General features: G+C 44.5%; 1 protein-coding gene across 1 annotated transcript in view; it reads right to left on the reverse strand.

Moving 5' to 3' along the window:
* The window catches only part of NTN4 (netrin 4), a 160259-nt gene that overhangs the window by 26702 nt on the left and 105567 nt on the right, over positions 1-27990 (reverse strand). The window contains exons 6-7 of the mRNA XM_044280539.1: positions 15137-15332; positions 13141-13214 (exon numbers count right to left, since the gene is read on the reverse strand). Of these exons, the coding sequence (XP_044136474.1) occupies positions 13141-13214; positions 15137-15332 (270 nt within the window). The remainder of the gene's footprint in view (positions 1-13140; positions 13215-15136; positions 15333-27990) is intronic.

The raw sequence follows: 27990 nt of genomic DNA on the forward strand, positions 1-27990 counted from the left end.
AAATAGGGATTATAAAAACCACAATACTTACTCACTGTGCTACATTTCATGCCAGGCTAGGAGATCAATGTGCTACATTGTATGAAGATACTTTAGCTCTAACTATTCAGCCTGTGCACACTGTGTAATGTAACAAGGGGTGACTTTCAATGTCATTAGGCCAATCTTCTGCAAAATGGCAGTGAGCAATGCGGGGATGTGATTTCCCAGTAGACACATGCCATGCAATACAATGCTATGCTCATGGTATATTTACACTACATGCAGCAGTTTGAGGTGTGGTTTAAACTGCATTAAAAATCCATGTGTTTTACTGTGGAAAACCATTTACTTAAAGGGAATCTGTCACCTGTAAAATCTGTATTAGGCCTCATGCACACGGCCGTGTTCCGCGGTAACACGGCTTGGATTCCTGTTGAGAGCAGGAGCGCACAGCGTCATTGGTTCCTATGACGCTGTGCGCTTCATGCCGCCACTGCACTACAGTAATACACTTGTATAGTGTATTACTGTAGTGCAGCGGCAGCATGAAGCGCACGGCGTCATAGGAACCAATGACGCTGTGCGCTCCTGCTCTCAACAGGAATCCAAGCCGTGTTACCACGGACCGCTCTCGGGCGTGTGCATGAGGCCTAAAACTAAGGCCAATGCCACACCTCTCCATTGCCGGAAGTCTGAGAAAAATGCTGTTTAAAAAGTATACAAATGATCTCTAGTCCAGTGTTTCCCAACCAGTGTGCCTCCAGCTGTTGCAAAACTACAACTCCCAGCATGCCCGGACAGCATTTGGCTGTGCAGGCATGCTGGGAAATGTAGTTTTGCAACAGCTGGAGGCACACTGGTTGGGAAACACTGCTCTAGTCAACATAATGTAAAATAATCATTTATGATGATAGCTGTAAGTTTGTAATGTATGTATTTTACCTTTATTGCTCCTATCTTCTGGGTTGTGGTCACATGACCTAGTCCCTGAGGCTCTTTCTTATTTCCTGTCATGTTATGTCCATGGGCGTGTCTATGTAACTAGCTGGTGGGAGGAGCTATAAACTAGCTGGGTGGTGTTAGGGGCAGTGTCTATGTAACTAGCTGGTGAGAGGAGCTATAAACTAGCTGGGTGGTGTTAGGGGCAGTGTCTATGTAACTAGCTGGTGAGAGGAGCTATAAACTAGCTGGGTGGTGTTAGGGGCAGTGTCTATGTAACTAGCTGGTGAGAGGAGCTATAAACTAGCTGGGTGGTGTTAGGGGCAGTGTCTATGTAACTAGCTGGTGAGAGGAGCTATAAACTAGCCGGGTGATGTTAGGGGCAGTGTCTATGTAACTAGCTGTGTGGGAGGAGCTATAAACTAGCTGGATGTTAGGGGCAGTGTCTATGTAACTAGCTGTCAGGGAGGAGCTATAAACTAGCTGGATGTTAGGGGCAGAGAGAGTGTCTTAACTAGCTGGTGAGAGGAGCTATAAACTAGCTGGGTGGTGTTAGGGGCAGTGTCTATGTAACTAGCTGTGTGGGAGGAGCTATAAACTATCTGGATGTTAGGGGCAGTGTCTATGTAACTAGCTGTGTGGGAGGGGCTATAAACTAGCTGGATGTTAGGGGCAGAGAGAGTGTCTATGTAACTAGCTGGTGGGAGGAGCTATAAACTAGCTGGGTGTTCGGAGCAGTGATAGGGAGTGTCTATGTAACTAGCTGTGTGGGAGGAGCTATAAACTATCTGGATGTTAGGGGCAGTGTCTATGTAACTAGCTGTCAGGGAGGAGCTATAAACTAGCTGGATGTTAGGGGCAGAGAGAGTGTCTTAACTAGCTGGTGAGAGGAGCTATAAACTAGCTGGGTGGTGTTAGGGGCAGTGTCTATGTAACTAGCTGTGTGGGAGGAGCTATAAACTATCTGGATGTTAGGGGCAGTGTCTATGTAACTAGCTGTGTGGGAGGAGCTATGAACTAGCTGGATGTTAGGGGCAGTGTCTATGTAACTAGCTGTGTGGGAGGGGCTATGAACTAGCTGGATGTTAGGGGCAGAGAGAGTGTCTATGTAACTAGCTGGTGAGAGGAGCTATAAACTAGCTGGGTGTTAGGGGCAGAGAGAGTGTCTATGTAACTAGCTGGTGAGAGGAGCTATAAACTAGCTGGGTGGTGTTAGGGGCAGTGTCTATGTAACTAGCTGTGTGGGAGGAGCTATAAACTATCTGGATGTTAGGGGCAGTGTCTATGTAACTAGCTGTGTGGGAGGGGCTATAAACTAGCTGGATGTTATGGGCAGAGAGAGTGTCTTAACTAGCTGGTGAGAGGAGCTATAAACTAGCTGGGTGTTGTTAGGGGCAGTGTCTATGTAACTAGCTGGTGAGAGGAGCTATAAACTAGCTGGGTGGTGTTAGGGGCAGTGTCTATGTAACTAGCTGTGTGGGAGGGGCTATAAACTAGCTGGATGTTAGGGGCAGTGTCTATGTAACTAGCTGTCAGGGAGGAGCTATAAACTAGCTGGATGTTAGGGGCAGAGAGAGTGTCTTAACTAGCTGGTGAGAGGAGCTATAAACTAGCTGGGTGGTGTTAGGGGCAGTGTCTATGTAACTAGCTGTGTGGGAGGAGCTATAAACTATCTGGATGTTAGGGGCAGTGTCTATGTAACTAGCTGTGTGGGAGGGGCTATAAACTAGCTGGATGTTAGGGGCAGAGAGAGTGTCTATGTAACTAGCTGGTGGGAGGAGCTATAAACTAGCTGGGTGTTCGGAGCAGTGATAGGGAGTGTCTATGTAACTAGCTGTGTGGGAGGAGCTATAAACTATCTGGATGTTAGGGGCAGTGTCTATGTAACTAGCTGTCAGGGAGGAGCTATAAACTAGCTGGATGTTAGGGGCAGAGAGAGTGTCTTAACTAGCTGGTGAGAGGAGCTATAAACTAGCTGGGTGGTGTTAGGGGCAGTGTCTATGTAACTAGCTGTGTGGGAGGAGCTATAAACTATCTGGATGTTAGGGGCAGTGTCTATGTAACTAGCTGTGTGGGAGGAGCTATGAACTAGCTGGATGTTAGGGGCAGTGTCTATGTAACTAGCTGTGTGGGAGGGGCTATGAACTAGCTGGATGTTAGGGGCAGAGAGAGTGTCTATGTAACTAGCTGGTGAGAGGAGCTATAAACTAGCTGGGTGTTAGGGGCAGAGAGAGTGTCTATGTAACTAGCTGGTGAGAGGAGCTATAAACTAGCTGGGTGGTGTTAGGGGCAGTGTCTATGTAACTAGCTGTGTGGGAGGAGCTATAAACTATCTGGATGTTAGGGGCAGTGTCTATGTAACTAGCTGTGTGGGAGGGGCTATAAACTAGCTGGATGTTATGGGCAGAGAGAGTGTCTTAACTAGCTGGTGAGAGGAGCTATAAACTAGCTGGGTGTTGTTAGGGGCAGTGTCTATGTAACTAGCTGGTGAGAGGAGCTATAAACTAGCTGGGTGGTGTTAGGGGCAGTGTCTATGTAACTAGCTGTGTGGGAGGGGCTATAAACTAGCTGGATGTTAGGGGCAGAGAGAGTGTCTTAACTAGCTGGTGAGAGGAGCTATAAACTAGCTGGGTGTTGTTAGGGGCAGTGATAGGGGAGTCTATGTAACTAGCTGTCAGGTAGGAGCTATAAACTAGCTGGGTGGTGTTAGGGGCAGTGTCTATGTAACTAGCTGTGTGGGAGGAGCTATAAACTAGCTGGATGTTAGGGGTAGAGAGAGTGTCTTAACTAGCTGGTGAGAGGAGCTATAAACTAGCTGGGTGTTGTTAGGGGCAGTGTCTATGTAACTAGCTGTCAGGTAGGAGCTATAAACTAGCTGGGTGGTGTTAGGGGCAGTGTCTATGTAACTAGCTGTGTGGGAGGAGCTATAAACTAGCTGGATGTTAGGGGCAGAGAGAGTGTCTTAACTAGCTGGTGAGAGGAGCTATAAACTAGCTGGGTGGTGTTAGGGGCAGTGATAGGGGAGTAGCTATAAACTAGCTAAACGTCGTTAGGGGCGGTGCAGGAGCTGTAGCAGAGAAAGAATAAGTGCATCATAGGTTTGGTTGGCTAAAGCCACAGAAAGTGCTACATACAGGATGTATCTGAGTAATGTGTTTACATGCTGAACCCGGGCTAGGTCCAAATTGAAAAAAAAAATAAAAAAACAGAAGGAAGATGAACATGAGGTAGGCAACTACATGAGCATAAACCAGAGTAATCATGCAAAATTCTTTTAAGTGCACAAACTCCTCCTGTCTCCTTTGCTAGCCATTCCCCCTTCTACTTTATAGACAGTGCCAGGTGTATGAATCATTATCTCGCTAGGCAATTCAAAGTAAGGGGGCTTAGCTAGCAAGGGCGTGCAGAAGAGCCAGGGTGCACTGAGGGACTTAGGCCTACCCCTGGTGCACCTATGGCAAATTTGGCGTTTTTCATGCAGTAGGTGGATCAGGGAGCAACATGTATTAAAGCAGGGGTGTCAAACTCAAATTCATCGGGGGCCGCATCAGCAGTTTGGTCACCCTCAAAGGGCCGGGGGCCAGCATCTGCTTTTATAATGACAGCGGGGCCCGTGCAGTGACTGTATTCTACTACACGGGCCCCGCTCACTGTATAATCGTATCTCTAATAGTTAATGGTTACCGTATGTATATAATCGCATAAGGAGCGCTGTGTATTACCGGTACTTACAACTACAATCGCTCGCCGAGAGGAGGGAGGAGGCAGGCCGGGAGGACAGGCGCTGGCAGCGTGAGTCATACGTCATGCGCCCACGCCGCCTGCTTCATTCATAAAGTGGGCGGCGCAGGCGCGTGACGTATGACTCACACACTGCCAGCGCCCGTCCTCCCAGCCTGCCTCCTCCCTCCTCTCGGCGAGCGTTTGTAGTTGTAAGTACTCCGCTCATTATGCGATTATGTACATAACTATTTACTATTAGACATACGATTATACAGTGAGCGGGGCCCGTGTAGTAGAATAGTCACTGCACGGGCCCCGCTGTCATTATAAAAGCAGACGCCGGCCCCCAGCCCCTCCTCCCTCACAGCTGATACACCCGCCGCGCGGCATCGCGGCGGGTGTATCATTGAAAATCGCAAAATCATTTGCGCGAAAAATTCGCAAAATAAGCTGCATTCGCCGTATAAGACGCACTGCTATTTTCCCCCCACTTTTGGGGGGGAAAAAGTGCGTCTTATACGGCGAAAAATACGGGTATGTTTTTAGGAGAATCTACTGAACCAAAATGATATATAACATTATGTACTGATAAATCGCAGTTAAGGATTATAAGTAGCCAAAAAAAATAATAAAAGACTTTAGTGGGGTGACACTGTTACAATACACTTCAAATGTTTTATATTTATACCTTTTTAGAAAAAACACTGCTGCACTGTCTGCAGGCAGGGCACAGTGGGCACTACTTGGGCGCTGGAGCTGGACTGGAGAGGAGAAGAATGATTTCAATTCTCCCTCCCTGCCTCTCTCTCTGATGTCACTTCCTGTATGGACCTGACTTCCTTATCAGAGAGAAGGAGGGAGGGACTAGTCTGGGAGGAGCGAGGAGGAGCAGAGACTGGAGACCGGAGACTGAACACAGTGAGTGAGCAGCTGCGCTGCCTGGAATCATTCACTGTGTAGTGACTGTGTAGACTAGAGGAGGGAGGGAGGGGAGGGACTCGGGGAGGCTTGGGAGGAGCGCTGGCTGCGCTCAGCTGACACCTGGCCCCAGCTGCCGCAGTGAGTGACGGCGGCTAGCTTATTTTGTGTAGACTAGAGGAGGGAGGGGAGAGACTCGGGGAGGCTTGGGAGGAGCGCTGGCTGCGCTCAGCTGATCACCCGGCCCGGGTGCCGCAGTGAGTGACAGCAGCTAAGCTTAGGTCGGACAAACACTGTCTGCTACGCGGGCCACATGACGAGGTCTGGCGGGCCGGATTCGGCCTGCGGGCCTTGTGTTTGACACCCGTGTATTAAAGGGACACTGAGAGGCCCAAAAAGCATATTTAGGTATATATATGACAGTACAGGTCATATAAAGTGTATTAGAATCATCTAAGTACCCCCCCTGTCCACCTTATAAATACAGTAAAAAGAAGTTTTATAACCTGCTTTCATTGTGTTCAATCTGCCCAAGGGGCGGTGTTTCATCTGAACTTGCGCCCAGCCAGCCTCGCCACAACTGCCGTTTAAAGCGCCGCCCAGCTAATCAATATTCACTTCGCTGGGCGGCTACTAGTGTCCCCGGACATCTTCAGCGCATGCGCCCGGCACCCTCACTGGCCGGGATCGCATCGCGCCTGCGCACAGTCTGATTCCCAGAGGCCGATGCAGCCTCTGCTTAATGCGCATGCGCCGGGCACAGCAGCGCTTCAGAGTAGCCGCCCAGCGAAGTGAATATTGATTAGCTGGGCGGCGCTTCAAACGGCAGTTGTGGCGAGGCAGGCTGGGCGCAAGTTCAGATGAAACACCGCCCCTTGGGCAGATTGAACACGATGAAAGCAGGTTATAAAACTTCTTTTTACTGTATTTATAAGGTGGACAGGGGGGGTACTTAGATGATTCTAATACACTTTATATGACCTGTACTGTCATATATATACCTAAATATGCTTTTTGGGCCTGTCAGTGTCCCTTTAAGGCTACTTTCACACTAGCGTTCGGGGCTCCGTTTGTGTATTCCGTTTATAGGCTCTCACAAGCGTCCCCGAACGGATCAGTCCAGCCCTAATGCATTCTGAATGGATGCGGATCCGCTCAGAATGCATCAGTCTGGCACCGTCTGTCCTCCGCTCCGCTCAGCAGGCGGACACCCGAACGCATCTTGCAGCGTTCGGGTGTCCGCCTGGCCGTGCGGAGGCAAACGGATCCGTCCAGAGTTACAATGGAAGTCAATGGGGGCGGATCCGTTCGAAGGTGACACAATATGGTGCATTTTTCAAACGGATCCGCCCCTATTGACTTTCAATGTAAAGTCTGGACGGATTCGTCTGAATACAAATTGTACTTAAACTGTTTTAGTAAAATATAATGCAGACGGTTCTGTCTGAACGGATACCATCATTTGCATTATAGGAGTGGATCAGTCTATACAAATACCAGACGGATCCGCTCCGAACGCAAGTGTGAAAGTAGCCTAAAGACTGTGCATGGTTTCATACGGATTTTACAGGCGAAACATTCCCTATAACATGTTTCATCTGTAAAAAACACATAAAAAAATGCATGCATCTTTTCTGATGCGGTTTTAACTGCACCTCAACCTCTACATTTAAATATGCACTGGGTATATTGAACCTAGTGGTCGAGGTTGGGTGCAGTTAAAAACTGCACATTATAAGTGCATGTAGTTTTGCAATGCAGTAATTAGCCACACAGTTTTTACAGTTGAAAAACATTTATTTTACATTGTTTATATGAAAAAAACTGTGTGGTCAATTTCACATCTGTTGCAATTTGCAGAAAAACCGCAAGTGGGTTTTAGACTATAAACAGAACAAAAGCAGTTTTACAAAGCTAGGTTCGCTGGGCGCAGCAACAATAATAAAAAAAAAAAAGTGTCCCGATTTCCTAAAATGCATAATCATAGCCAAAAATACCATTGCACTCAAGCAAGTGTTTTTCTTTTCCGGCACTGAGTTCCGTCAAAAGGGCTCAATGCTGGAAAAGAACTGATCAGGTACGGTATATCCCCATGCATTCTGAATGGACAGCATTACGTTCACGATGCATCAGGATGTCTTCAGTTCAGTAATTTTGACTGATTAGTGCATTCAAAATACCGGAAAAAAAGGTGAATAAAAATAAATGCCGGATCCGTTTTGCCAGATGACACCAGTACGACGGATCCGGCATTTCAATGCATTTTTCTGACTGATCAGGCATTTTTAAGACTGATCAGGATCCTGATCAGTCTTACAAATGCCATCAGTTGGCATATGTTTTGCCGGATCACTCTGCCGCAAGTGTGAAAGTAGCCTAAGGGCTCTTTCACACCTGCATTCCTTTCTTCCGGCATAGAGTTCTGTCGTCGGGGCTCTATGCCGGAAGAATCCTGATCAGTTTTATCCTAATGCATTCTGAATGGAGTGAAATCCGTTCAGGATGCATCAGGATGTCTTCAGTTCAGGAACGGAACGTTTTTTGGCCGGAGAAAATACCGCAGCATGCTGCGTTTTTTGCTCCGGCCAAAAGTCCTGAAGACTTGCCGCAAGGCCGGATCTGGAATTAATGCCCATTGAAAGGCATTAATCCGGATCTGGCCTTAAGCTAAACGTCGTTTCGGATCCGACGTTTAGCTTTTTCTGAATGGTTACCATGGCTGCCGGGACGCTAAAGTCCTGGCAGCCATGGTAAAGTGTAGTGGGGAGCGGGGAGCAGCATACTTACCGTCCGTGCGGCTCCCGGGGCGCTCCAGAGTGACGTCAGGGCGCCCCAAGCGCATGGATCACGTGATCGCATGGCACGTCATCCATGCGCATGGGGCGCTCTGACGTCACTCTGGAGCGCCCCGGGAGCCGCACGGACTGTAAGTATACCGCTCCCCCACTCCTACTATGGCAACCAGGACTTTAATAGCGTCCTGGCTGCCATAGTAACACTGAAAGCATTTTGAAGACGTATCCGTCTTCAAATGCTTTCAGTTCACTTGCGTTTTTCCGGATCCGGCGTGTAATTCCGGCAAGTGGAGTACACGCCGGATCCGGACAACGCAAGTGTGAAAGAGGCCTTAGGCCACTTTCATTTGAAAAATTATAAGGAAGCTGTCTCTCGAAGCATAAAATACGAGGAAATGTATCCAACACATATACATGTTTACATATACACAATAATCACCAGTATTAATATATTAATATACCGTGCAGTCCGGATACAGGGATCAGACTTTATAGCTCTGCTGTGACTGACTTTTATTGTACTTTTTACTAACTCCACAGAAAAGTATAGATGGCTATTAACCTGCCAATGTTATGACGACTTCTGTTTGATATCATGACGATGTAGCAATGGCAGTCATTGATTTTATGATTAGTAATATTGGTCAGCAGGCCTCTTTCACACTTGCGTTGTCCGGATCCGGCGTGTACTCTACTTGCCGGAATTACACGCCGGATCCAGAAAAACACAAGTGTACTGAAAGCATTTGAAGACGGGTCCGTCTTCAAAATGCTTTCAGTGTTACTATGGCACCCAGGACGCTATTAAAGTCCTGGTTGCCATAGTAGGAGCGGGGAGCGGTATACTTACAGTCCGCGCGGCTCCCGGGGTGCTCCAGAGTGACGTCAGAGCGCCCTGTGCGCATGGATGACGTGCCATGCGATCACGTGATCCATGCGCTTGGGGCGCCCTGACGTCACTCTGGAGCGCCCCGGGAGCCGCACGGATGGTAAGTATACTGCTCCCCTGCTCCCCGCTACACTTTACCATGGCTGCCAGGACTTTAGCGTCCCGGCAGCCATGGTAACCATTGAGAAAAAGCTAAACGTCGCATCCGGCAATGCGCCGAAACGACGTTTAGCTTAAGGCCGGATCCGGATCAATGCCTTTTGATGGGCATTAATTCCGGATCCGGCCTTGCGGCAAGTCTTCAGGATTTTTGGCCGGAGCAAAAAGCGCAGCATGCTGCAGGTATTTTCTCCGGCCAAAAAACTTTCCGTTCCGGAACTGAAGACATCCTGATGCATCCTGAACGGATTTCACTCCATTCAGAATGCATTAGGATAAAACTGATCAGGATTCTTCCGGCATAGAGCCCCGACAACAGAACTCTATGCCGGAAGAAAAGAACGAAAGTGTGAAAGAGCCCTAAAACAACAGCTAAAACAGGTAACCACTATTTTTTTGATGCTGCATGGTTCTCAGGTCGTATGTGAAACAGGGAGCACCAGCATATGCATATTGTGAGGGCTTCAATCATAAACAAAAACTTCTGTATGTAAGAGGTTTTCAGAGACTAAAATACTGATGATCTATCCTCTGGATAGGTCATTAGTATCTGATCAGAACCCCCAGCCTCAGATCAGAACCCCATCAGACCCCCCCCCCCCCAAACCTCCATTAGCCTTAGATCAGCTCCCCATCAAATCCCCAGTCAGCCTCAGATCAGACCCCATCAGCCTCAAATCAGACCCCCCCAGCCTCTATCAGCTTCAGATGAGCTCCCCATCAGCCCCCAGCCCCCTTCAGCCTCAGATCAGCCCCCCATCAGACCTTTAAAAAAAATGTTTTAAATATAAAAGGCCTTATATATGCTTTGCTTCCTCTGGCTGGCGCTGCACATCCAGGACTCTCAGCTTGCCACACTGCACTGTGACCTGATGCATCAGGCCATAGTGTGCACCTACGTGCACTACGTCCTGGCGCTGTGCACATCAGTACCCGGAAGAAGACCGGGGAGGGTGTGTACAGGCAGCACAGCACTGCCCTCACTTCCCTGTGCCTCCTGCATGCTGATTATATAACGGAAGCGGTCATTAGCATTCGGACTATAGAACGCACTGCGACTTTTGAGGGAAAATGCATGTCTTAATAGTCCAAAAAATATGGTATATTTCCTCTTAGAGAGATGGCTACCTCCATAGTTTTGCATTACATTTCTTCTTCCTGAGGGAGCCAGTATTTATCAAGGTCACTTGGAATAGAAATCATCTGTTGGTTAGGTGAGCTGCTTCATTTTATTTTTTTGATATTTTTTAAATTGATTGTTAAAGGGCACATGATATTGCAGGTAATTGTTTTAGGTGCAAAATTGTGTGACCGTTGACAACTAATTTCAAAATCGTAGCTACATGAGGTAACACTAAACGTTGACACACATCAGATGGCCTCTTTGAAATGTGGATGCAGTGCTAATTACCAACTGATACATTCATACTGTAGACACACTCCACAAAGCTCAATTGGCATTGTGCCTTCACAAAAGGCTTAGGCTACTTTCACACTAGCGTTCGGGCGGATCCGTTCTGAACGGATCCGCTCATAATAATGCAGACGGAGGCTCCGTTCAGAACGGATCCGTCTGCATTATATTAGCAAAAAAAAGCTAAGTGTGAAAATAGCCTGGGACGGATCCGTCCAGACTTTCAATGTAAAGTCAATGGGGGACGGATCCGCTTGAAGATTGAGCCACATTGTGGCATCTTCAAACGGATCCGTCCCCATTGACTTACATTGAAAGTCTGGACGGATCCGCACGGATCCGCACGCCTCCGAACGGCCAGGCGGACACCCGAACGCTGCAAGCAGCGTTCAGCTGTCCGCCTGTCCGTGCGGAGGCGAGCGGAGCGGAGGCTGAACGCCGCCAGACTGATGCAGTCTGAGCGGATCCGCCTCCATTCAGACTGCATCAGGGCTGGACGGCTGCGTTCGGGTCCGCTCGTGAGCTCCTTCAAACGGAGCTCACGAACGGAAACCCGAACGCTAGTGTGAAAGTAGCCTTAGATTAGTACATGTTCCGCATATCAAATACACACTTTTACCACATGAAAGGTCTGGATTAATATTGTTGTAATATAGTAAATACAGAAACAATTAACACATTTTGTAATAACCAAAATTATAAACAATATTCCAACATTAGTCCTATTTAATTATCCTTGTACGTCATATACTGTAACTGTTGCTGATTGAATGCCAAGGGTCCCAACACTTACACCATGTTTCATCCACGGATGCATTACACAGGACCTATCCAGGCAGTATGCTGCTCTACCGTGCACAGACAGGACTACTGCATACTCATGTACATTTAATATTGTGTGATTTTTGTTATTATATAAATAAATGAACGATACAGAAAATGGAATGCTGCTTTAAACTTGCGTGCAGAATGCTTAATACTTTGTTTAACAGCATCTGTGATTTATTTATGAAGATTAAAAACTGACATTAATTAATACATAGGCTTTCATTTCAATCTGTTCACCTTCAAATGTACAAAAATACAAAGTTCTTTATGTTCCTTTGTTTGCAGTTACAGATTGTAATGGATGACCATCCATTCCAAAGGGGATTGGATCCAATTTTTTAAGTACCCAATTTTTGTTTTCATTAAAGCAACTCGTTAGGCCGCTTTCATACGGACGTGAGTGGTCTGTGAAACGCGGTCAATGTGACAGCAGTACTTAAAAAGACCTGAAGTGATCTATGAGTTCCAGCACTGTCCACTACTCGAATGATGCTGAGAGCACAGGACAGAAGACTTGCATCTTAGAGCAAGGTCGGTTTGGGAAATGCGGTTGTTAACATGTACCGTGTTTCATAGACCACCCGTGGCCTTGTGAAAGCGGTCTCAAAAGGAGTTACAATATGGTATGAATTGTGCTTAAAAGCATACAGAAACACTGGATTAATTCTCTACATATTTGTCACTGAAATACCAGAGTTAAAAACAAGAAAGGCTCTGTTCACATCATTTATTTGCATCCTTTTGAAAACACTGCTTCTAATTTATTTTTTGGTCAAAGGTACCAGCAAGTAAGTGGACACAAAGATGATGTCTTGAAGAAGTTCCTGTTTTTTTTTATACTGTATATACTAGAAGTCATTGACAACTGGAGGTAAAATGACATGCATTCTGTAGCAATCTGCTTTAATGGTACCTTTTTACTAGGATTTTGGGGGGGCATCTTTCAACAGGATGCAAAAATGTGACATATAGGCCCTACTTTATTAGATTTTGGGTGTACAAGGAATATGGTTTATGTGACTTAACAAGTTTGTCTCACAAAAACTTTTGTATAGCCACAGAGTTATTCACTAAAATCTATCTGTATAGCGCCACCTGCTGTTTATTTTTCAAATTTTTCTGTCCACCTCAGAGGTGGACGCACAGGCTCAGTTACATCCTTCAAATGCTACCAGCTGTAGTAGACAGTGCAGGTCATGCAGCACAAAACTTTGCAGTCAAAAACGTTCCATGTGAATAAACCCCTACACCAGAATGGTCTCGGAGAAAAATTTACCTTGCTGCCCATTGCAAGGGTTTTAGAGTCGTTTCTATTTTCTAAATTATATCCGACACACGCACAATATACAAGGGCAACAAGGTGACTCTGAAAAAGGGCAGCATATTATATAAACCTGCACGTTTCAACTCATAAACACAAAGAAACAAAAAGAATAGAATATGACAAATGAAACAGATCTATATTCAGCAACAGAAAGGCAAAAACTTCTCACCTGAATGACGAAGAGCCGAAAATCCCTGTTCATTTGAAAGGTAATCGGGACCATGATACCAGTCTATTTCCAAGCTGTGTGTTAAAAAAAAACTGCATGTAGCCTAATATTAACAGAGGGCGCATACACGCTATATTATTTAGGGCGCATACACGCTATAACAGTTCACTGCGCAGCCATTTCTCACTGCTGAGCCACACAAGCACAGGTGGACACACCTAAGATCCGTACGAATTTCTGCAATAATTGCTAGCAGTATTTTTTTTAAATATGCATGTATTTTATATACCCATGTGACTAGATTCACAGACATTAGCTCCAGATTAGGCCTCTTTCACACTGGCTTATGCAGTTGCCATATTGCGGCCCGCAAAATGCAGGCAGAAATACACAAGCACAGTCCGTGGGGCAGTTGCAGCGGATTGCGGACCCATTCACTTGAATGGGTCCATGATCCAGCCGTTCCGCAAAAAGATAGGACATGTTCTATATTTTTGCGGCACAGAAGTACGGGACGAAACCCCACAGTAGCACTCCAGATTCAGGTCAAGTGAATGGGTCCGCATCCGTGAAGCGGAATGCCCACGGAACGCCACCCATCTATTGCGGATCTGCAAATGCGGTCCACAGTACGGCAACGGGGCACACACGCCAGTGTGAAAGAGGCCTTACAGACAGAAAAAAAGTGGCTGGAGTACTGATGGCAACGACACTTGTGTGAAAGAGGACTAAGGGGATGTAAAATTTTGAACAGGAGCATTTTATTAAATCCCTTTACGGCTATGGTTTGTTTCTTGTGCTATTCTGTGATGCAGAAGGGTGAATTTGGATGTTGCGTATGTCTTACATGCAGATTTTTAAATGGATTTAGATGCAGGCTTGTCACAGCCACCCTGTGGCAAATCTACATGTAAGAGATGCAGATTTTGGGATGGATTTGTCCATAGTATAAAATTATGCTACATCCACCCTAACAGTTTTAAATGAAACACATTAAAAATAAGAGATGTGTTCTGTCTGAACGTATGTTTTCATGATTCATGAGCACAATAACTTTCTATCTATACTGGTTGATGCAAAAGTATTTTAGGGCACATTTATTAAGACCAGTGTTTTATATGCTGGTCCTAATAAAGCCCCATAGTTGGCAATGGATCCGCCGAAGTTATGAAGAGGCACCGGCCTCTTCACAACTTCGGCGCATCCAGATCCAGCCTAAATGTAAGACAGCTTCCAAGTTGTCTTGCATTTAGACAATTTTATATGCCTAAAACATACGTAGAAAACGGTGAATGAGATGGGCCATCCCCTTCCCCGCCCGCAAATTTTTTAAACTGGCAAGAGCGGACCGAAGTCACAGCTAGCGGCGCAACTAACCATTGAGCCGACATCTGTGCCTGAAATACACCTAATTTAGATGTATTTCTGCTTAGTAAATGACCCCCCTGTGTCTCCTCTGTTTGTATGTATGAATTAGTCAAAGAAACAATGCTTGTGTATGGCAACCATATCTCTGAAATGCAATTTTTAGGAAAGCTGTATTTTTCTATATCACACAGACAACTGCAAACCCCAAAAAACGATGTGTCCACACAATGTCATGAAACTGTGACCACAAAAGTTGGATTTTATGCAATAATCACATAAAATCTACTGAATACCCTCCTCTTACTTACTAGTACAGGGACCAGCACCCTCCGCCACTCCAGCTGTTCTAAAACTACAACTACCAGACTCCTCCTTTGACTTGGGAGTTACAACAGCCAAACAAATGTGAATGCTGGGAGCTGTAGTTTCATAGCAGCTGGAATGCCGAAGGTTCCTGATCCCTGTACTAGTAACACAGGTAGCATGTTGCATGCGATTACACAATGCAGCTTGTATTCCTGTGGTAAATGTAATGCTAAGCATCTGTATTTTTTGCGGTAATCACAGATATCCATTGAGAACCTTCACCAAACTTCCCGCAATTGTGGCTAGTTTTACCAGAACTTACTTGTTGATACAGTCTCCTGTTAAGGAATCACAGTTTCCAGCACAAGCACATGGTCTACAACCATATTCACCAAATCCCCAATATCCAACCATACATTGGTCACAAGTAGGGCCAGCTAAGCCAGGCTTGCAAGGACAGTTTCCATTTTGGGGATCGCATAATAGTTTTGCTGATCCAACTGGGTGACAGGAACATGCTAAAAACAGGAAAGAAAAATGGAAAATGGGGACAAGTAATATAGAACGTGTCCTAGATACAAACATAAAGCTGTTATCAGTACGTGTGAAATCATCATGTAAGAAGTACAATTCAGCCTCTCTATACCTGGCCACAAACAGTATTGAACAGCCCACTCAAGAAAAATGGCCCAATGGAAGACATTGAAGCCCATGCTATTCACATCCACTCATGTTAAACAGTTGGAAAATAATCAAAAGGGTTACCGTAAGTTTAGGAATTTACAGTCAGGTCCATAAATATTGGAACATCGACACAATTCTAACATGTTTGGCTCTATACACCACCACAATGGATTTGAAATGAAACACACAAGATGTGCTTTAACTGCAGACTGTCAGCTTTAATTTGAGGGTATTTACATCCAAATCAGGTGAACGGTGTAAGAATTAAAACAGTTTGCATATGTGCCCCCCACTTGTTAAAAAAACAAAAGTAATGGGACAATTGGCTTCTCAGCTGTTCCATGGCCAGGTGTGTGTTATTCCCTCATTATCCCAATTACAATGAGCAGATAAAAGGTCCAGAGTTCATTTCAAGTGTGATATTTGCATTTGGAATCTGTTGCTGTCAACTCTCAAGATGGGATCCAAAGAGCTGTCACTATCAGTGAAGCAAGCCATCATTAGGCTGAAAAAACACAACAAACCCATAAGAGAGATGGCAAAAACATTAGGCGTGGCCAAAACAACTGTTTGGAACATTCTTAAAAAGAAGGAACGCACCGGTGAGCTCAGCAACACCAACAGACCCGAAAGACTATGGAAAACAACTGTGGTGTATGACCGAAGAATTGGCCAGATCAAGAACACTCTCCAGGAGGTAGGTGTATGTGCGTCAAAGTCAACAATCAAGAGAAGACTTCACCAGAGTGAATACAGAGGGTTCACCACAAGATGTAAACCATTGGTGAGCCTCAAAAACAGGAAGGCCAGATTAGAGTTTGCCAAACGACATCTAAAAAAGCCTTCATAGTTCTGGAACAACATCCTATGGACAGATGAGACCAAGATCAAAGATCAACTTGTACCAGAGTGATGGGAAGAGAAGAGTATGGAGAAGGAAAGGAACTGCTCATGATCCTAAGCATACCACCTCATCAGTGAAGCATGGTGCTGGTAGTGTCATGGCGTGGGCATGTATGGCTGCCAATGGAACTGGTTCTCTTGTATTTATTGATGATGTGACTACTGACAAAAGCAGCAGGATGAATTCTGAAGTGTTTCGGGCAATATTATCTGCTCATATTCAGCCAAATGCTTCAGAACTCATTGGACGGCGCTTCACAGTGCAGATGGACAATGACCCAAAGCATACTGAAAAAGCAACCAAAGAGTTTTTTAAGGGAAATAAGTGGAATGTTATGCAATGGCCAAGTCAATCACTTGACCTGAATCCGATTGAGCATGCATTTCACTTGCTGAAGACAAAACTGAAGGGAAAATGCCCCAAGAACAAGCAGGAACTGAAGACAGTTGCAGTAGAGGCCTGGCAGAGCATCACCAGGGATGAAACCCAGCGTCTGGTGAGGTCTATGCGTTCCAGACTTCAGGCTGTAATTGACTGCAAAAGATTTGCAACCAAGTATTAAAAATGTAAAGTTTGACTTATGATTATTATTCTGTCCCGTTACTTTTGGTCACTTAACAAGTGGGAGGCACATATGCAAACTGCTGTAATTCCTACACCGTTCACCTGATGTAAATACCCTCAAATTAAAGCTGACAGTCTGCAGTCAAAGCACATCTTGTTTGTTTCATTGCAAATCCATTGTTGTGGTGTATAGAGCCAAAAATGTTAGAATTGTGTCTATGTCCCAATATTTATGGACCTGACTGAACAGATGCAGAATGTTACTCACCTTAGGAGCGCTAATGTGCCTTGCATCCATGTGACTGCTCCAGCCAATCACTGGCCTCAGCAGTCACGTGTTGTACACACTGAGACCAGTAATTGACAATAGTCATGTGACTGCATGGCACATCATTGCTCCAAGAAGACTGACGAGGGCGACTTAAAGGGAACCTGTCATCAACTTTATGCTGACTGTGCTGAGGGCAGTATAAAGTAGGGACAGAAATGCTGATTTCAGCAGTGTGTCACTCATGAGTTAAAAGTAAGTGGCTGCTGAGAACCAGCATCATAATTATTGTAGCCCAGGCCTTGAAAAGAGTAAAATCTACATGAGAAGAGTCATGGTTAGTCATGAATTCCTGCTCTCCTGCCCACCTGCTGATGGCTGACAGTCTTCTACCTAGTTTTCTCCCTTTCTCTCTAGGAGAGAACTGCCAATCATCAGCAGATGGGCGGGAGAGTAGGAGATTATCAATAACCAGGACTCTTCTCAGGTAGATTTGACTCTTTTTCAAGGCCTGGGCTGCAATGATTATGAACCACTTACTTTTAGCTGATGTCTGACACACCACTAAAATCAGCATTTCTGTCACTATTTATACTGCCCTCAGTACGGTCAGCATAAAGTTGATTACAAGTTCCCTTTAAAGGGGTTCTCCAGGAAAGATTAAAAAAAAATACTGAAAAAAACACGTTCTTATAAATAAACTCTAAAAATGTCTTTAATTATTTACAATGGCTCCTTTAGTCACGGGAACAGTCAAGTAGCTAAAATGGCGGCTCTTGGATTTATGATCCTAAAATCAGTCCTTCTGGTGACACTGCAGGACGGCTAGTGTGAGAAAGCAGAGCACAGAGCCCTGGGTAAAGCCTGCCGGTCTCAGCACTGTGAAGCTGTAGATTATGTGCAGATGGCAGCTGAGATAACGGCTCTGCTCTGTCCCTGAGCTTCAGAAAGGAGCATACCGTACTCTGAGACTGAAGGGTAGGAATGAGGACCAGACATGCTGCTGTGGGAAAGGAGCGTCTTTAGAAAACACCTCAACCTGCCAGTACGGGATGCTCCTTTCTGAAGCAAAGGGACACAGCGGAGCAGTTATCTCAGCTGTTCATTTATGTGTTCAGTTATTCATTTATTTTCATCAATCATGACATAACTAATTTAAAGATTCTTCTTAATAGGATTGAGTTCAGGAGATGAACGTGACCAAACCATGATTTTATCTATTTTTATGCCCATAGCAACCAAGGGGTCAGTTGTGTCTTTTACATGGAATGGTGCACTGCCTTGCAGGAAAATAATTTTATTTTGAAAGGTACAATTCCATTTTTTATACCATGCTTAGGTACAAACTCCACATATCATTTAGAGTTCATTTTGACACCCTTAGGGACCCACCATCTCACGTCCCAATATTCCAGCCCAAATCATCACTCTGCTGCCTCCTTGGTGACGTGGCAGTCTTGTAGGAACAGGGTGGCCATTCACCAGCCATCCAGAACTCCATCCATCAGGACCATCCAGGGGAGCACGGCATTCATCAGTGAATAAAACAGTTTGAACATTAATCTTCATGTAGTTCTGGGCTCACTGCAAACACTCCTCTTTGTGAAGTTTGGTTAGGGATGGCTGAACTACATGTTTATGCACAACTGCCAGCCTATGGGGGATTCTGCATCGAGAGGTCTGTGACACTCTGAAGACAGTCTGACAGAGGTTTCTATTAAAAGGGGTTGTGCCACAAAAAATATAATAATTGTTCAAACCAGCACCTCGATCTGAATACTTTTGTAATTGCATGAAATTAAAAATGTAGTACAGCCAGTGAGTTACTCAATAAAATGTATCTGTATAGCACCACCGGCTGGTTGTTCTTTTCCTTAGTTCTCTGTCTACGTCACTGAGATGGTCACATGCGCTCCGTTTAAACCTTCAACTTCCACCAGTCGTATCTTCTGCTAGAAGCTGTCAATTACAGGGAAAGAGGTACTACTGATCTGGATTGACCCCAGATTTCATCCATTGCAAATGGTACAAATCCATGTCTGTTCCGCAAACGATAAATCATGCCCTATACTTGGCCACAAAATGCAGACCGTGGACCCCTTAAAGTCAAAGGATCAGCAACAAAATGTGGACGCCACCCATATTTTGCAGATCCGTGGTTTGCGGACTGCAAAAGACATACGGCCGTGTGTGAGCATCCTTAGGCCAAATGCACACGGCCGTGGACGGTCCGTGGTATCCCGGACTGGCATCCTGCTGACAGCAGGAGCGCACGGCGTCATTGGTTGCTATGACCCCATGCGCTTCATGCCGCCACTGCACTACAGTAATACACTAGTATGTTCTATACGAGTGTATAACTGTAGTGCAGCGGCGGCATGAAGCGCACGGCGTCATAGCAACCAATGAAGCCGTGCACTCCTGCTGTCAGCAGGATGCCAGGCCGGTATACCACGGACCGCTTACAGCCGTGTTCCACGGCTGTGTGCATTCGGCCTTACACTGCGCATTTTCCACACAAAAATTTGCATGCAACATACAATGATTGTATAGCTCCTTAAAAAACTGTTTTTCTAAGTATGACTAACAGCTTGGCTGATAAAAGTGGTTGTCTTCTTACTGGACTTAAATGCTAAACTTCTAAGGTTCTGGCAAAAGCATAAATCAAGCAACAGCAGCACTTTCAACAGCTAATAAATGAAAGGGCTTCATAACAAGATAAAATCACCACCCGTTAAACGCTGAGCTTTTGGCTGGAGGCTGCTGGCTGGATTGGTCTTTACCGGCCTTTATAATCTGAAAAAATATTTAGTTTCTTAAACACATTCTCTACTCCCTGCAAGAAGTCCTAAAGGGTATCAGAGTCTTGTGGTCAACATTACAAAGTACTGATATAAACAAACTAAAATGTTGAGTTGTAATAACCACCCAGGAAGAGTGCGTCTAATAAACATGTTTTGAGCACATTCTTTTTTTTTTTTTGCTTGCTAAATTTTTTCTGGCTAATTTTTTCAGAAGCCTTTAATAGTGAATGGTGTAACTAGTAAATTTCTAAATCAGTTCATTTAAAAAAACATGCCTGCATCCAGTTAAAAAAAAGCTTTAAAGTCATGGCCACTAGGGGGTCGCACGCTTCCACCTGATTTGCAGTCCACTGCCTTTTGTCAGTTAAGATCCGTCCCTAGTAACATGGGCAGCAGAGAGGAAGTGGGGGCATGTTAAAGCTAGTAAGACCCTGAGCCTGATAAACGAACACTTCTACACTGCTTCTGAATTCACAGGAGCCTCACAGTTTGATTTCCCCCCCCCTCCTTATCTGTTCTGTGAGCTCTGGAGTTGAAAACAAACATAGTGGGAAGTAAGGGAAAGTACGTCACAGCAGTGTAGTGCTGGAAGATTCCACAGAAGAGTGACGAACCCCTGCTTCTGAGAGAAATACACCTAGCTGTGCAAGTGATAAGGGAAATAATTAGACTGAAAAAGACAAAAAAAAAGGGACAGAAAAGATCTATTCCTTCACAGTTATGATTGTACCAAGAAGCATAGCCATTATGCTAACTTTTTTTTAATTTTTTTAAATCAGGTTGGGTACACTTTAAGAAAGCCAGTCACACCACATGCAGCGCAATTTGTGCTACAAGTTATAATGAATCTTTACCCATAAAACTATATATTAGTCTGCTCAGCTCCTCTGTCTCTATAGCGTGTTGCACTGCAGATGGTGGTTACATGGTAACATAGGGGGAGATTTATCAAACTGGTATAAAGTTGAACTGGCTTAGTTGTCCATAGCAACCAATCAAATTCAAACTTTAATTTTTTTTATAGAACCTTTGGTAAATGAAAGGTGCAATCTGATTGGATGCTATGGGCAACTAAGCCAGTCCCACTTTACACCAGTTTGATAAATCTCCCCCATAGTTTGTAAGGCTGAAAAAAGAGTGCACTGCTGCTCACTTTTGACCATGCAAAACTGTTCATAGAGCTAGGTCGGGGGTCATGGCAAGATGGATAATCATTCCTTTATGCCAGTTTTATTATGGGAAGGACTGATACAGGTCCTTCTAAAAAAATTAGCATATTGTGATAAAGTTCATTATTTTCTGTAATGTACTGATAAACATTAGACTTTCATATATTTTAGATTCATTACACACAACTGAAGTAGTTCAAGCCTTTTATTGTTTTAATATTGATGATTTTGGCATACAGCTCATGAAAACCCAAATTTCCTATCTAAAAGAATTAGCATATTTCATGCGACCAATAAAAGAAAAGTGTTTTTAATACAAAAAAAGTCAACCTTCAAATAATTATGTTCAGTTATGCACTCAATACTTGGTCGGGAATCCTTTTGCAGAAATGACTGCTTCAATGCGGCGTGGCATGGAGGCAATCAGCCTGTGGCACTGCTGAGGTGTTATGGAGGCCCAGGATGCTTCGATAGCGGCCTTAAGCTCATCCAGAGTGTTGGGTCTTGCGTCTCTCAACTTTCTCTTCCCAATATCCCACAGATTCTCTATGGGGTTCAGGTCAGGAGAGTTGGCAGGCCAATTGAGCACAGTAATACCATGGTCAGTATACCATTTACCAGTGGTTTTGGCACTGTGAGCAGGTGCCAGGTCGTGCTGAAAAATGAAATCTTCATCTCCATAAAGCTTTTCAGCAGATGATACCATGAAGTGCTCCAAAATCTCCTGATAGCTAGCTGCATTGACCCTGCCCTTGATAAAACACAGTGGACCAACACCAGCAGCTGACGTGGCACCCCAGACCATCACTGACTGTGGGTACTTGACACTGGACTTCAGGCATTTTGGCATTTCCCTCTCCCCAGTCTTCCTCCAGACTCTGGCACCTTGATTTCCGAATGACATGCAAAATTTGCTTTCATCCGAAAAAAAAGTACTTTGGACCACTGAGCAACAGTCCAGTGCTGCTTCTCTGTAGCCCAGGTCAGGCGCTTCTGCCGCTGTTTCTGGTTCAAAAGTGGCTTGACCTGGGGAATGCGGCACCCATAGCCCATTTCCTGCACACGCCTGTACACGGTGGCTCTGGATGTTTCTACTCCAGACTCAGTCCACTGCTTCCGCAGGTCCCCCAAGGTCTGGAATCGGTCCTTCTCCACAATCTTCCTCAGGGTCCGGTCACCTCTTCTCGTTGTGCAGCGTTTTCTGCCACACTTCTTCCTTCCCACAGACTTCCCACTGAGGTGCCTTGATACAGCACTCTGGGAACAGCCTATTCGTTCAGAAATTTCTTTCTGTGTCTTACCCTCTTGCTTGAGGGTGTCAATGATGGCCTTCTGGACAGCAGTCAAATCATCAATATTAAAACAATAAAAGGCTTGAACTACTTCAGTTGTGTGTAATGAATCTAAAATATATGAAAGTCTAATGTTTATCAGTACATTACAGAAAATAATGAACTTTATCACAATATGCTAATTTTTTGAGAAGGACCTGTATAATGAAGTTTTATTTCACCAGGCACCTAACCTGCAAGTACAATGGAGGTGAAGCTTCACAGTGAAGTGCCCTGTGTTCTCTGCATTGAGCGGCTTCACAGACCCTCCCGCCACCCTTCATAAAACTTCACCTACCAGGGTAAAAACTGCTGAAAAAGGCTCTTTTTACAATGAACGAAGACTGTCACTTGTAGACACGATTTATCAATGTATTGACAAGAAAATCAGTGCCAAATTGGAGCAAGAAAAAAGAAAACAGATCAAAGCACTAACACTTTATTACTGAAAGCCATATAGTTTTAGCCCTGCCAAATATTCCTGTTACACGCTATAAAGGTGAGGGGCCTCTGTAATTATAAGAAATATAAATGTGTTAAGAAAAAAAAAATCACCACAATGGCTGGTATATTTAATTCTAGCCATGTTCAGTCTATTTCCTTTGTGTTAGGCCTCATGCACACGACTGTGGTGTGTTTGGCGGGCCGCAAAACACGGATGGCGTCCGTGCGCATTCCGCAATTTGCGGAACGGCATGGACAGCCTTTAATATAAATGCCTATTCTTGTCCGCAAAGCGCGGACAAGAAGAGGACATGTTATATTTTTTTAGCGGGGCCACAGAACAGAGTAACGGATGCGGACAGCACACAGAGTGCTGTCCGCATCTTTTGTGGCCCCATTAAATTAAATGGGTCCGCATCCGAGCCGCCAAAACGGCGACTCGGATGCAGACCAAAACAACGGCTGTGTGCATGAAGCCTTAGGCCTCTTGCACATGGCCATTAGGCTTTTTCTGTATTTTGCTGTCTGCAAAAAACGGATCCGCAAAAAATACGGATGACGTCCGTGTGCATTCCGTTTTTTGCAGAACGGAACAGCTGGCCCCTGATATAACAGTACTATCCTTGTCCGTTATGCAGACAATAAAAATACATGTTCTATCTTTGAACGGAATGGAAAAACGGAAATACGGAAATGGAAGGCATACAGAGTACATTCAGGTTTTTTTTTGCTGATCCATTGAAATGAATGGTTCCGTATACGGAATGTAAAAAACAGAACGTAAACGGGAAAAAAACGGTTCGTGTGAATGTGGTGTTTTGCGGATCAGCAAAACACGGACACCGGCCCATGTGCGGTCCACAATTTTCAGACCGCACATGCCGTGGCTGTCATAGATTCCGTAATTGCGGACAAGAATAGGACATGTTCTATTTTTTTCTTTTTAAAGGGGCACGGAGCAATGAATGCGGACAGCACAAGGTGTGCTGTCCACATCTTTTGCGGCCCCATAGAAATGAATGAGTCCGCACCCATTCCACAAAATTGCGGAACGGATGCCGACTCATTCATATGGTCGTGTAAATGTAGCCTTAGGGCTCATGCACACGACCATTGCCGTTTTTGCGGTCTGCAAATTGCGAAACATGTGCATTCCGCATTGTATGTTCTATTTTTTAGCGGGGCCGGGAACGGACATACGGATGCGGACAGAACACAGTGAAGTGAATGTGTCCACATGCAAAAAAAGTGGATCGGCTGGGGACAAAAAATATGTTTGCGTGCATGAGCCCTAAAACTGTTAACAGCAGCATGTATTCAGTGAGTGTTCTTTGAAATATCTGTCAGACACAAGCTGACACCACACATTTGGCATGTTTGAGCTGCTTTATTTATTTATGAACAGTTTCCAGAAATACAGACTTCCATATTCATGTACCATGTCAACCACTAATATACAACACAGCACAGGGATATACAACCAATAATACAGTTCTGCATTAGGCTACTTTCACACTTGCAGCAGAGGATTCCGGCAGGCAGTTCCGTCGCCGCAACTGCCTGCCGTATCCAGCAATCTGGACGCAAACAGATTGCATTTGTCAGATGGATCCGGATCCGTCTGACAAATGCATTGAAATACCGCATCAGTCTCTCCGGTGTCACCCAGAAAAACGGATCCGGTATTTATTTTTTCACAGATTTAAAGGTCTGCGCATGCGCGGACCGGAAGAAAGCATCCGTCAATGCGGTACTAATACATTTCAATGGAAATTAATAGCAGATCTGGCAACTGTTCAGGATTTTTGGCCGGAGAGAAAAATACAGCATGCTGCAGTATTTTCTCCGTCCAAAAAACATAAGAGGGACTGAACTGATGCATACTGAAAGGAATACTCTCCATTCAGAATGCATTAGGATAAAACTGATCATTTTTTTCCCAGTATTGAGCCGCTGTGACGAAACTCAACACCGGAAAACAAAAACGCTAGTGTGAAAGTAAAATTGAACTGATGTGATGCATAGGAGTGACACACAAACCACTAGTAGAGGTGCACACGGTATAAGAGGATCACCCTTCCTCTCAAATAGCTAGATAAAATGTCATAAGGTAACCGGGCACACTCAGTATATTGGGATCATATAGAATTTAACCCCTTCCCGACCTTTGACGTACTGTTACGTCATGGGAACCACAGAGTTCCCGCAATTTGACGTAATAGTACGTCATAGTGATCGCGCGGGCACCAGAGCGGTGCGCTCGCGATCACTGCAGGGGCCCGGCAGTCAGTGGTAGCCGGGCCCCTGCTGTATCCACCGGGTTTGTGTCAGGTGAACGATCGCATCGAGTCCCCGCACTGCTGTGGCGGGGACCCGATGCGACACAATGCAGCCTGATGCCATGCAGAGGCTGCCCAATGCCTTGCACGGCATCGGGAACTGCCTTCTACGGGTGCCGAGGAGATTCAGCCTCAGACTGGGTCTCCTAGGCAACCTGTTAGTGTATGACTCAGTGTCATACACTAACAGGCAATGCATTACAATACAGATGTATTGTAATGCATTGCAGAGGGGATCAGACCCCCAAAATTGAATGTCATAAATAAAGTAAAGTAAAAAAAAAAAAATGTGTTTTTAATTAATAAAGTAAAAAAGAAAAAAAAAAAAACGCCCCTTTCCCCTTATTTTATAATAAAAAACAGAAGAAAAAAAAACCACACATTAGGTATCGCCGCGTCCGTAATGACAGGCTCTATAAATATATCACATGATCCACCCTGTCCGATAAACACCATAAAAAATAAAAACAGTGTAAAAAAAAAGCCATTTTTGTCACCTTACATCACAAAAAGTGCAACACCAAGCAATCAAAAAGGCGTATTGCCCCCCAAAATGGTATCAATAAAACAGTCACCTCATCCCGCCATAAATGAGCCCCTACCTAAGACAATCGCCCAAAAAATAAAAAAAACTATAGCTCTCAGAACATGGAGACACTAAAACATAATTTTCTTTGTTTCAAAACTGTTATTATTGTGCTAAAGTGAAATACATAAAAAAATATATACATATTAGGTATCGCCACATCCATAACAACCAGCTCTATAAAAAGATTACATGACCTAACCACTCAGGTGAACACCGTAAAAATTAAAATAAAATAAAATAAAATAAAAACCTGTGTAAAAAAAAAAAGCAATTTTTGTTACATTACATCACAAAAATTGCAACAGCAAGTGATCAAAAAGGCGTATGCCCCCCAAAATAGTACCAATCAGACCATCACCTCAACCCGCAAAAAATGAGACCCTACCTAAGAGAATCGGTCAAAAAATACAAAAACTATGGCTCTCAGACTATGGAGACACTAAAATATGATTTATTTATTTTTTTTTACTTTAAAACTGCTATTATTGTGCTAAAGTGAAAAAAAAAAACAGTATACATATTAGGTATCACCACGTCCGTAACAAACAGCTCTATAAAATATCACATGACCTAACCACTCAGATGAACACCGTAAAAATATAAAAAGAAGTGTAAAAAAAAGCAATTTTTGTCACATTACATAACAAAAATTGAAACAGCAAGTGATCAAAAAGGCGTATGCCCCCAAAATAGTACCAATCAGACCGTCAGCTCATCCCGCAAAAAATGAGACCCTACCTAAGAGAATCGGTCAAAAACCACTGAGGAAGGGGTCATTTAGAACCCCGAAATGCGTTTGGGCAAGGATCCCCCAGGAATATTAGCACAATATTGGATACAAATTGTCCGTGTTGTAAACTTACCAACAAGAAACTGTCCAGTGCGCGAGGAGTGGAAAATTACTGCACTACCACGAGTTCTATTAGCGGTAGACACGTGCAAACAACCACCAGCGCAGAAGTCGGACGGATAGAGCTTGCAGGACACCGGTCTCCTTTCCACACGAGAGATGTCCAGAGCAATAACAGGGGTATTTAACAGGCACGGTAAGCACTTTCTCAAACAGGACGACAAGAAGAGCTCACATTGCGAAGAAGCAGCATTCAAAACAGCTCAGCAGGATGCCGCTGACTTGTAAGTATAGCGGGACGCCGCTACACTTTGACTCACTGAAAGTACAATTCAATTTATTACGGGAGTATTATTGAGACCTTATATTTTGGTAACAGCAGCATAGACTTGGCTACATAGACTATCATTGGAAGCGAATTTTATCACTAAGGGTACTTTCACACTTGCGTTGTTTGATTCCGGCAGGCAGTTCCGTTGCCTGAACTGCCTGCCTGATCAGGCAAACTGTATGCAAACGCATGTCATTTTTTCTGACTGATCAGGCATTTTTCAGACTGATCAGGATCCTGACCAGTCAGAAAAATGACTGATCAGTCAGAAAAATGCATTGCAATACCGGATCCGTTTTTCCGGTGTAATCAGGCAAAACGGATCCGGTATTTATTTCTTTCTCATTTTTAAAAATCTGCGCATGAGCAGACCGGAAGGACTGATCCAGCATTCCGGTATTTTGAATGCACTAATACATTCCTATGGAAAAAAATGCCGGCATTCAGGCAAGTCTTCAGTTTTTTTTTCGCCGGAGATAAAACCGTAGCATGCTACGGTTTTCTCTTTTGCCTGATCAGTCAAAATGACCGAACTGAAGACATCCTGAACGAATTACTCTCCATTCATGAATGCATGGGGATATGCCTGATCAGTTCTTTTCCGGTATAGAGCCCCTGTGACGGAACTCTATGCCGGAAAAGAAAACGCCAATGTGAAAGTAGCCTAAGCGACCAGCCTAGGTTGCTATTGGGAGAGCGTCCATAACGCACTTGTACAATACAGAACTATTGTATCAGCTTATCTATCTATTGCACTGTTCTATTTTATCACAGACTATTCATCACCCATATTTATTATTATATTTTTTTGTGTCTATTTTGTCATATTTTTAGGCTATTCATTCCAGCCATTTTAGGAACATATATATGGTGTTATGATTTTATGTATACATTAAATT

The sequence above is a fragment of the Bufo gargarizans genome, chromosome 2, assembly GCF_014858855.1.
Source record: "Bufo gargarizans isolate SCDJY-AF-19 chromosome 2, ASM1485885v1, whole genome shotgun sequence".
NCBI lineage: Eukaryota > Metazoa > Chordata > Amphibia > Anura > Bufonidae > Bufo > Bufo gargarizans.